General features: G+C 34.6%; 1 protein-coding gene across 1 annotated transcript in view; it reads left to right on the forward strand.

The window, feature by feature from the left end:
• The first annotated feature begins 228 nt into the window (after window positions 1–228).
• Window positions 229–12637, forward strand: part of LOC149773280 (uncharacterized) — a 76257-nt gene continuing 63848 nt past the window's right edge. Inside the window, exons 1-3 of the mRNA XM_089946504.1 lie at window positions 229–342; window positions 4974–5300; window positions 12260–12390. Coding sequence (XP_089802630.1) covers window positions 291–342; window positions 4974–5300; window positions 12260–12390 — 510 coding nt within the window. The 5' untranslated portion in view covers window positions 229–290. The remainder of the gene's footprint in view (window positions 343–4973; window positions 5301–12259; window positions 12391–12637) is intronic.

The following is a 12637-nucleotide window of genomic DNA, read 5'->3' on the forward strand; positions in this document are numbered from 1 at the left end:
TTGGGAAATTGGAATAACCATGTTTATACTTATCTCGGAGTTGGGAATTATCATTATTATATTTACTTATGAGTTGAGAATTATAAACATTATATTTACTTTGGAGTTCACATGAGTTAAATGCTAAACAGTATTTAATGAAAGACGTGATACTCAATAACAAGAAAATGGAAACATTCTGTCCAGTGTACATGCAGATTAACTAATTCTGTTTCTTAAGTCTTTTCCAGGGCTGAATCCAACAAGTCTATGATAGACATATGGGAATTACATTTTGTTCCAAATAAAAGATGCCTTGGGTCATTTTCATCCTGACTGTACTTCACACTGGAATAATTTCAGGTAAGATGCTGTTGCCAAATGTCAGTCTGTGTACACTTAACAGTTATTGGCTTGATTTTTTATTTTTTTATTTTTTTCTTAAAAAAAGAAATCAATAATTGCTCAGTTTAAAGAGCAAAGAAAATGTGATCATTTACAAATATTAACTAATATTTAGAACATGTACTTTGACCAGACTTTGTGGATGGTCTTTCCTTCACCTGATATAGCTTGAAATGTGTTAAGAGTGCTATTAAAACCAACAAAGCAAAACAGGTCCAGGACACAGTCCAATAGTGCCATTAAAACCCACAAAGTATAAAAGGTCCAGGACTCAGTCAAAGAATGCCATTAAAACCAACAAAGCAAAACAGGTCCAGGACACTGTTGTATATTAAGACTATTGGTATATCTATACATTCAAGACCATTGGTACATCAGCACATTGAAGACTTGGAATTCATTTGGAATATTCTACACTTTTGGACATGTGTTAGAACTTTTGGGATTTAATTCATCTTGTTTTGGAATTTTCTAAATCCTAGATATTATTTCACATTTTAGAAATCAATATTGAAAACATCAAGCTTTTATAATGTCTTTTAAAGTGGAGAACTTTACAAATCATACCTAGGAACAGCTATACTCCTTAAGAAAGGGTGAATTACTCAAGATTTCCAGAAACTATGATCTGTCTGAGGGCCAAAGGCTTCTGTAATGAGGCAAGAAATAAAAAAATATGTTTCTCCGGTATTGAGTGGAAAATAAATTTTTTGGATAAAAATGCTTTGGGTGTGATAACTAAGTCAGTATCAGACTCAAACATAACAGTAAAGGAATTGAAATTAAAATAAAGAGGGAATTAATGTTAAGAAAGCTTGAGAACTTCAGAAAAAGAAATAGAGACAAATGCAATTGGAGAAAAAGAGAGAGAGACAAATGAAGTTATAGAAAGAAGAAAAACATATAATTCGAGAAAGAGGAGAGAGAGAGACAAATGCAATTGGAGAAAGAGAAAGTAAAGATACAAATGCTGTTACAGAGAGAAGAAAGAGAATTACAATTGCAGAAAGAAGAAAGAAAGAGAAAGAGAAAATAGTCTAATGCAAACACAAAAGGTTAAAGAGGAGAGGGAAATACAGAGGCAGAAAGAATGAGAACAGGAAGAAAGGGAATTTCAATTTAGATTAAAACAATTAGAGCCGGCAAATTAAAACATATTCCACTAAAATATTAGGTTAATACTCCCTTTGAAGAAAAAGAAGATAAATATTTTCCTCATTTTGAAGAAAAAAAAATTGCTGAAAATTTGAAATGGTGAAAAGAGCACTGGACTTTGTTATTACAATGTGCACTTTATGTCAAAGCTCATGACATCTACACTTCCTTGCCAGTGCAGCAAAGTTCTGATTATTATCTGGTTAAAGAATGCATCTTGACGGGTTATGAGTTGGTACCTGCAGCTTTTTGACAAACGTTTACGAACTTTAAAAATGAAACTGGACAAACTCATATTGACTTTGCAAGAGAAAAAGAACAGATAGGTTGTGTTAAGCCAAGAAAGTTGGTCATGATTACAAAAATCTCAGACAACTCGTAATAGTTGAAGAGTTTAAATATTGTGTCTATAGTGACGTTAAAACTTACCTTGATGAACACAAGGTTGAAATTCTAGAAAATGCTGCTTGCACATACTGCTGATGAGTATTCATTATCTCATAAAGTGTCTTTTGTTGCTCCACTCAGAAGTCTCTTTGTTTGAGGGGACTATTAGTGAACCAAAAGCACAGAAGTACCTGCTGGTTTCTTCTGGTTAAAAATTGGGTCCTTATGAGAAAATGTAGTCCACCTGAGGTACCTGCTGGTGACAAGTGGTCAGTGAACTATCATATTATAGTTTCAAAGTCATATAGACAAGAAAGTCTTAGTCTGGCCCATGAAACTCCTTTGGCTGGTCATTTAGGGATTGATAAGACTTATCACAATATCATGAATCACTTTTACTGGCCAAAAATCAAACGTGGTGTTTGATAATAATATAGATCATGTAATACTTGCCAAATACTGTGCAAAACCCAATCAGAAGATACCTAAGGCTCATCTGCAACCTATTCCTGCATTTGATGAACCATTTAGCAGAATAGTGGTAGACTGTGTTGGTTCCTTACCTAAGACCAAGTAATGTGTGTGTCAACAAGATTCTTAGAGGCAATTCCTTTGAGGAATATTAAAACTAAAACAATAATAAAAGCTTCGATAAAGTTTTGTACTCAATTTGGCCTGACAACAGAGGGTCACAATGGGGTTTAGTTCCATGCAACTGTATCACACCCTTTAAATAAAACTGTTATTATTATTATTATTATTATTATTATTATTATTATTAAATGCTGGAGAAGACATTGTGTGTACAGTAAGCTTGGATATATGTTAATGGAAACCCCTGAATCAGCATCTGTCATTAATAGACGTCTGTCACCATACTTGGTTCTGATAATATTAATATAAAATTCATACATTGTTACATATATAACACTAACACTGTAAATTCACCAAAAACTGATTTGGTTTCAATTTAATTTTCTTGTATTTCAGACTGACTAGTACCATATAATCATTGATAAATAATTTTTCTTCTGGCAAATGATACATCTTTCTGGGATTTACACAGATTATTTTCATGAGAACATATTTTTTTCTTTTGATTAAATTGAAAATTTCTTTACCGAATACAGCAATGTTCATCATTCATTTACTCCTTCAAGCTTTGGCATCTCAGTAATGATTGTTTTAGAATAATTTAGCCAAAAGTTATTTACAGCACAGGTCTGTTTTGACATAACTGAAGACCATTAATTCATATTCTTAGTAATATGTACTATTGGACACTTACATGACCAAACTTCTGGTATATATACCACTATGCCTTTAAAAATTATGGGAGATAAGTTTTGATTTTCAGTTATGTCACTATAAAGAAGAGTTATGACCCCTGATAGCCTGTAGGCCAAACTTGATTTTATGCAACATAACTTTACAGCAGTCATTAAATCTCAATCATTTTGCATGCAGCTTTATATTGGGCTTTGAATTACTAACATTCCTGTGTTTCACATCAATATTTACATTATCTCTGGCTTTATCATATGCCAGTGTTTACACTGTATAATCACAGAAATTATGGCCTGAATGGATTTCAATATCTCTGGCTCTATCATATGCCAGTGTGTAAATTGTAGAATCATAAAAATTATGGTCTGAATGGATTTAAATATCTCTGGCTCCATTGTATGCCAGTGTGTAAATTGTAGAATCATAGAAATTATGGTCTGAATGGATTTCAAAATCTCTGTCTCTATCATATGCTAGTGTGTACATTGTATAATCATAAAAAGTATGGCCTGAATGGATTTCAATATCTCTGGCTCTATCATATGCCATTGTGTACACCATAGAATCATAGAAATTATGGTCTGAATGGATTTCAATATCTGTTGCTTCATCATATGCCATTGTGTAAACTGTTGGCAGTGGAGAACACAAGTTGACAGAAATATAATGCTACAACTTTCTCAAATAGATTTGTCTAAACCAGAATGTATAAGTCACAGTGATGGTCCAGATTTAATTTAATTTTCAGATGTGGTGGTGGGATGGTCTGTGCTGTTTTCGAGAAAATGTGTTTGTAGCCCAGATTGCAATAAAAGGATTTAATATTATTTAACACTCTTTGAAACATAAATATTTTTTAGACTTACGAACCAACTATTTAATTTTCAGGGGATGGGTTTTTCTTTCAGCACCCAAATATTGGTTCTGTCTTTGGTTTTCACGGCTAAACATTAACAAGAATTGTTGGACTTAAATGAAATTTGCAAATTGTTGAGACCCTGAATGAGTTTACTTTCAATGCTTGATGACATCATATACAGGGTTTTGCTGATTGCTCATCCTCCTAACTTTCTTTTAATTGATAAATTCATAAGAGGTTATTATAGTTGCTTTTTGGAATTGGATGAAACTTTATGATTGCTTTTAAAATTCTTCTAATCAATCCATGGTCAGTTTATAATTGATTTGTTTGATCATTTTAAGTCATTCCCAAAACATAGGCTAATTTTATCCACTAGCTTTCAAAGAATCAAAGAAATTATGATTTGAATGGTTTTCAATATCTCTGGCTTTGTCACATGCCATTGTGTACACTTAACAAATTAAATATGCCATCGATTCATGTCAACCACTTCATTCATTATTGTAATCTCCAGATGAAATAAAAAATATCAGCATATATCATAGTACATCATTGCCACTGTTCCTACCCAAGGACCAGAGAAATGGAGTAAGACATTAAGCCATTACCGTGTGTCTTACCCAACAACCAGATAAATGGAGTAAGCTATTAAGCCATTACCTTGGGTCCTACCCAATGACTAGAGAAATGGAGAAAGCTATAAAGCCATTACCATGGGTCCTACCCAATGACCAGAGAAATGGAGAAAGCTTTTTATGGTTGATTATGCTGATCTTCTGGGTCATGTTAAATGTAGGTGACATAGATGGAAGAGATATAACTGACAAAGATGTATGGAAACTATTCTTTTTCATTACAGATTATTCTTTGGTAAAATAACTGTCATTTCTATTTTCAGATGCACAGTCCTTAGCATTGGGGATGAATGCTACCATACCTTTGAAACATTCAAGTTTGGAGTTAACATGCCTATTTTCAGAGTTATTTATTAGTAATGGGATTGACATAAGAAAGGGTGATCAACCAGTTACCACATGTCTTCCAGCAACAGATTATCTATGCAAATTTTACAAAATTGGGTACAATTTTACATCAAACCAGACTGGTGTCTTCGGCATCATCAAGAATTTAAGTAGAGAAGCTGATGGAATATGGAGTTGCAGATACACTGACCCAGCATTGAGTTTAGTTGTAAATAGCAACCTTCTGAATATCACTGTGTACAGTAAGTATCAAATATATTATATGTGTTGGGATTACAACTTACATGCAATACATTTATTGTGTTGGGATTACAACTTACATATGATTACATTTATATGTGGTGGGACTATGATTTACATGTAATTACATTTAAATGTGTTGTGACTATGTCTTACACATAATTACATTTATATGTGTTGGGACTATGATTTGCATGTAATTGCATTTATGTGTTGGGACTATGGCTTATACATAATTACATTTATATGTGTTGGGACTATGACTTACATGTAATTACATTTATATGTGTTGGGACTATGATTTACATGTAATTACATTTATATGTGTTGGGACTATGACTTACATGTAATTACATTTATATGTGTTGGGACTATGATTTACATGTAATTACATTTATATGTGTTGGGACTATGATTTACATGTAATTACATTTATATGTGTTGGGACTATGATTTACATGTAATTACATTTGTATGTGTTGGGACTATGATTTACATGTAATTCCATTTATATGGTTTGTGACTATGATTTACATGTAATTATATTTATATGTGTTGTGACTATGACTTACATGTAATTACATTTATATGTGTTTGGACTATGACTTACATGTAATTACATTTATATGTCTTGGGACTATGACTTACATGTAATTACATTTAAATGTGTTGGGACTATGATTTACATGTAATTACATTTAAATGTGTTGGGACTATGATTTACATATAATTACATTTATATGTGTTGGGACTGTGACTTACATGTAATTACATTTATATGTGTTGGGACTATTTCTTATATGTAATTACATTTATATATGTTGGGACTATGACTTACATGTAATTACTTTTATATGTGTTGGGACTATGATTTACATGTAATTACATTTATAACCTGCTCCTAACTCACCCCAATAAAAAATGGTGTCAGTATTTTTTATACACCATGTATGAAAAACCAATAATATCTAAAATTAGGAACTGATGTAACCTGAAACTATAATTCATTCTTTCAATATTGATATTGTCTTTTTTCAGTATGGAGAAAGGTTAAACTTTGCTTGTTCCAAAATTCTCTTCTGGTTAGTACTGAAACTGCAATCCAGTAAATACATTGCAAAGCAGTGATTGTTATTGCTGAAACTGCATTAGTTTCCTTGCATATAAGACATTGATTGAAGAATTTGAACAAGAGGTTGATAAAATAACTTTGTGTATTGAGCTTTATATGGCTGTATTACTTATCACATTATTCACTCAAAAGAACCATGATTAAACATGACTGGTGGTTTTTGGGGTGGTATGGAGTTCTGCTTCTTTTACTTAAATTAATGTGGCATGTAGTGGCATTCATTTTTCAAGTTGCCTTTTTACAGGGAGTTTGTTCTTATTCATAGATCCTCAATTGTAATTTATTGATCAGTGAGTAAAGTGAATTATTTTATAAAATTACTAAGCGACAAAAATTATTATCAGGTATTTAACTTTGGAGAATAATTAATTGAAAGTATGCACAATAAAATCATCTATACAGACAATGTTTCCTTTTTGTATGTACACTGTAATCACACATACACACACATACAAAATTTCCACAGTTTTGTGAACCTCTGCTGAAAATGTTACATCAAATGCTCTTCCCAACTCTCTCCTCCTTCCATCCACCTTTCCTCTTGCCTATGATAGATTTTTCAACTTGTTAGGGACAAAAATGAAAATCGACCATAATGTTTGTGAAAGAAAACAACTTTGAATTCCAATATTTGCTTCACTGGAAGAATACAAGCTCATTTGCATGTCTAAGGAAAATGTGACTGAAAGTTTCTTGCAGGAAGCTTGCAAAGATATTCCTATTCAGCCTTCTGTTTAAAACTGTCTTGCAAGAAATATGATTATGGGTAGGATAATATTGTATTTTGGTAATTGAAAATAGAAGTAAATTGTGAAGGTTAAAGTTCTGATAAAATATAAAATGTCTTAGCCACCTACATTTTCATAGTACAGTTTGTTTCTCTATTTTCATGCCAGCTATTACAGAGGACTTTTTATTCTTTCATGTTAAGGTTGTTTCACCTGGAATGGAGCTACTTCTGACTGAGAATCTTTCCATTCTGGCAGTACATGTGAAATGGGTAAAAGACTTCTGTCTGGGTGTATTGATTTTTGTAAAACATTTGTCTGTTTTTTCATGGAGACCAGATTTTGGGCGGACAATTTAATTTAATCATTATGGATTTTTTGCAAGTATTTTAGACCAGAATTCAGGGTATATTTCTGTGAATTCATAATAAGGATGAGTTGTGCGTGAATGGCTTCATCCAAATTCTTTTAAATACCTTGCATACCTGCATGATGTTGTGGACATTTTAGCACACATAAATATTTCAATATTTATTGTGCTCTTGATAACTTAGCAGATAGCCTGAATTGCACAGTATTTAAATATCATGTGTTGAAAGGTTAGTTTAATTGTTGAGACCATGAGTTACTATTCTTAATAAACAGGGAGACTATCAATTAGCAGCTTAATGGAATGTGGGGGACTGACTGGTTCATGGCTAATGTATATTCAATATTGTGCATTGTATTTAGTGGGATGTGTGCCATGTTTGTGGTCTCTGGATGTAAGCAGGTTTTGGGGTTATGCCATCTTTGATGGTTGACCATACCTGCTCACAGTCCTTTTTTTCGAGGGGGGAGATTCCCCTATGAACTCCTGGAGAAAGCATTCTTTTTATTTTTGTGCTGATATGCTCACCAAGAAATCCTGGTAAAGTGTTTTGTTTTCAAAAAGGTTGATATGCATCCTATCTGTCCCCTTTTGACTGGTTGCAGAGTTCATTTCCTATCTGTCCCTTTTTAACTGGTTGCTGAGTTTCATTTCCTATCTGTCCCCTTTTAACTGGTTGCAGAGTTTCATTTATTATCTGTCCTGTTTTTAACTGGTTGCAGAGTCTCATTTCCTATTGCCCCCTTTTGACTGGTTGCAGAGTTTCATTTCCTATCTGTCCCCTTTTAACTGGTTGTAGAGTTTCATTTCCTATCTGTCCCCTTTTAACTGGTTGTTAAGTTTCATTTCCTATCTGTCCCCTTTTAACTGGTTGCAGAGTTTCATTTCCTATTTGTCCTCTTTTAACTGGTTGCAGAGTGTCATTTCCTATCTGTCCCCTTTTAACTGGTTGCAGAGTTTCATTTCCTATCTGTCCCCTTTTAACTGGTTGCTGAGTTTCATTTATTATCTGTCCTGTTTTTAACTGGTTGCAGAGTTTCATTTCCTATCTGATGGAAAATATTTACCTTATTTTGCAGGCCGCTAATACATTTAAGGTCTCTATGGGGCCAATACAGGATTGGACCAACATATTTCAAAACTATTCATGTGCTTTGAGCTTGAGTAACTAGTCATTTCCTCAGAATGACAAATGCGGAACCTCACCTATGTGTTTTTGGTCATTATCTAAACATGCTTATGAACCTTTGGGTGAAGGTTTCTTTGAGAACCTTAAGGCAGTCTTATCTACTTCATAGCATTGGTGACAAGAAGTGAAATTCATGGAAAATAGTTGTTTACATTTCATTGGTGACTATAAATCTGTTTCTTTTTTCTGCCAAACTGGGTTTCTGGCCAAGAAATCAGGTACCTTTGATAGCTCCTGTTCCTACTGGTAATCCCCAGTCTCCATTGTATCATTTATGGATAAACTTTCTTGCACAGTAATTCCACTGCAGTTCTATCTGTGCAAGTGAAAAGAGAAAGAAAAGGGTCTTAACCATCTGTTTTTTGCTTCTGATATTTCAGCAACCACCATCTCAAGATGGATTGCTCAAACAATCAAAAGAGCTTGCCATTCTCATGCTGAGGGAGATAATAAAAATAAAAACCCATGAGATTGGAGCTACTGCTCCATCTCAGGTCTTTATAAATCATTCCTGTTTGGATGATGACATGAGAGCAGTTTCTGGCAATCTTACATCACTTTCTCATCATGTTACATTTAATCAAAGTTGCATCAGAGCGAGGGTATGCATGCTTTGGATAAAGATGTTCCATCATTGCTGATGTTTATTTGAATATTTCTGACATAAGTTTTTCATTAGTGATCAAAGGATTCACTATCCATTTATGGGCAGTGGTACAGGTCCATTGGATCTATACGGGATGAAATAAGATGTCCCACCCCCATGAGTCTCCCAACTATGGGTAAAATAATGTGATGATTGCACAGCATCATTGGGCGGAAGTCGTCCTCGATAAAGTCAATGGCCAGGGCGGAATGGGTACAAGGTGAGCTAAATGACCATGGCTCAGGGCTAGGGCATGTCACACTATATCAGTGGATTTTGGCTGTGGTCATCCAGTCTGGAGAGTACTGTATCTTGCCTTTGACACACCACATCAAGACTACTAGCAATTCTTCCACACCGGATTGGTCGCAGCCAAGGCCAAAAATGACCATGCCTTCTGCTGCACACCAGGATGGAGGTGAAAAGCGTGCTGCTGGTGCCCCGCTACCAAGATCCATGGGAGAGATAACATCATCATTGGTACATGGAATGTTAGAACACTGAGGGCAGTGGAAAAGTTGAAAGAACTTACACATGAGTTGGAAAGGTACAACTGGAACATTTTTGGTCTCCACAAAGTGTGCTGATAAAACTTTGGCAAAATAACAACAGATGAAGGTATAAGCTCTACTTCAAAGGAAGAGGGGACAAACACAATCATGGCATTGAATTTTTTGTCCACAAGTGCATTGTGAACATCATTATGGGTTGCTACCCAGTCACAAGCAGGCTCATTACCATCTGCCTGAGGTTGACTCCCTTCAACATCACAATCATACAGGCCTATGCACTTACATCTAACTATGATGACAATAATGAACTGGATAAATTTTACAAACAACTTCAAGATGTCATTGACAACTCACCCAAGAAAGACATTATGTTTGTACAAGGAGACTGGAATGCAAAGGTGGGAGTTGAATCACAGACAAACTGGCAAAGCACATTCGGACCCTTCTGCAATGCAGAAACAAATGAAAGAAGACTCCAGCTCTTGGAGTTTGCTGCCTACAACAATCTTGTTCTAGCCAACACTTTAGGCCCTCATGAAGCATCTATAAGATGGACCTGGCACAGTCAGATGGACATCACAGCCAGAATGACTACATCTTGGTGAAAAAACAATTCCACACAGGACTGAATATCACCAGAACACTAAGTTTTCCAGGAGCAGATATTGAAGTAACCACAATTTATTAATTACATTTCACCTCCACCTGAGCCTAACCAATCAAGAATAAGATTTGACCTTGACAAATTGAAAGATCCAAAAGTTGCAGAAGCCTTCCAAGCAATGATAGGTGGTAAATTTGCACCTTTGATAACCCTGGACAGCCATGACACCAACCTTGAGTCCTTAACAAGCACATTCAACACAGCTGTGACTAGCACAGCTGGCGAGATCATTGGCAAATATCATCAAACAAAGAAACCTTGGGTCACAACATATGTCCTTGAACTATGCAATAAAAAAGCAAACTGAAAAAGGTAAAAAGAAAACATGAAGTAGCTAGAAAACAAAGAGAGATAAACAACATTATCATGAAAAGTATAAAAAGCCAAAGGAATCCTGGATAGAAAGACAATGCTGCAAAATCGAAGACAGTCTTATTAGAAATGATAGCATGATGGCATATAAATTGGTGAAAGATCTCACAACCCATAAACAAGGGAAAACTGTGACCATCATCCAAGACAAATGAGGAAAATACCTCACAGAAGATTACGAGATCCTCAAGTAATGGACAGAATATTGCTCAGAATTGTACAATCTTAAGACCCAAGGAGATCCAGCAGTACTAAATTGCCCTCAGGCAAAATAAATTGATGATAACCCCATTCTTCATGAAGAAGTAGAAATTTCAGTTAGGTCACTAAAGACAGGAAAGTCAGATGGCATTGACAACATACCAGCAGAGCTCATTCAAGCAGGAGTAGAAGAGATGGGTGCAGTTTTTACAACAATCTGCAACAAGATATGGCAGACAGGAGAATGGCCCACCACATGGACTCAATCCTTGGTCATCATGCTCCCCAAGAAAGGAAACCTACAGCTATGCCAAAAATACAGAACATCAGTCTAATCAGTCACCTGAGCTAAGTCATGCTGAAGATAATTCTCAACATACTATAGCCTCAAGCAGAGAAAAGTATTGCTGAAGAGCAGGCAGGCTTCTGATCAGGAAGGAGTGCCACAGAACAAATCTTCAATCACAGACTCCTTTGTGAGAAATACCTTCAGCATTGACCTCTTGGGTTAAGGGTTTGATAATGATGATGATGATCCATTTACCCCAAGTGCTTTCACATTTTATTTTAAACTGAGACTATCTGACATTTTGCATCTTTTTGCAGCAATTTATTCTTTCATTGGCAATTTGTTTTTATTACATGATATTTATGCTCAATGTTTACAATGGTTTGAGCTTGTCATGTAATCAATTTTTTTTTACCATGCCCTTTCAAGTACATTTAATAATCTAAGTTAAGCCATAATTGCTTATATTTATTTTTGCTTGATGGTGACTTGAACTAAACAATAATGTTCTTTACAGAGGTTAGCCTTTGTCATCTTGAAAGTTATTGTAATAGCCATAATTATCAAAGTGACAAACCCTAAAACCCCAATCTGAATATCAGTAACTCTCTTTGCCTGGCTGGCTATATTCAGCATGTTGTAAGTGCAGGAAAATCAATCAACCAACCAGTCAAAATCTTTTGCAAATAACATACTTTATAATGATGATTAAGTAATAAAATATGAATGATACACCAGCCTCTCTTAACCATGATATCCTTTACATCCCTCACTTTCATTTCATTGTTATAATTATAATGTGTGTCCAGATAATTACAGAAAAGAAAACTTATTTTCCATATTTGTTTTCTTTTTAAGCTATTCCATCAGGTCTTAACTTCACACAGGTGCCAAATATGAATGTAGACCTCAGTGTGACATCAGCTCAACTGCAGTGTACAACATCTGGCTGTACCTACCCATCCCCTTTGATACAGTGGTTAGTACAGGTATGTCATTTTGTAAATTGAAGTGATACAATGGTTAGTACAGGTATGTCATTTTTGTAAATTGAAGTGATACAATGGTTAGTACAGGTATGTCATTTTGTAAATTGAAGTAACACAATGGTTAGTACAGGTATATCATTTTGTAAATTGAAGTGATACAATGGTTAGTACAGGTATATCATTTTGTAAATTGAAGTGATACAATGGTTAGTACAGGTATGTCATTTTGTAAATTGAAGTAATACAA

This window comes from Sinohyriopsis cumingii, unplaced genomic scaffold, assembly GCF_028554795.1.
Source record: "Sinohyriopsis cumingii isolate HCF-2022 unplaced genomic scaffold, ASM2855479v2 utg000695l, whole genome shotgun sequence".
NCBI lineage: Eukaryota > Metazoa > Mollusca > Bivalvia > Unionida > Unionidae > Sinohyriopsis > Sinohyriopsis cumingii.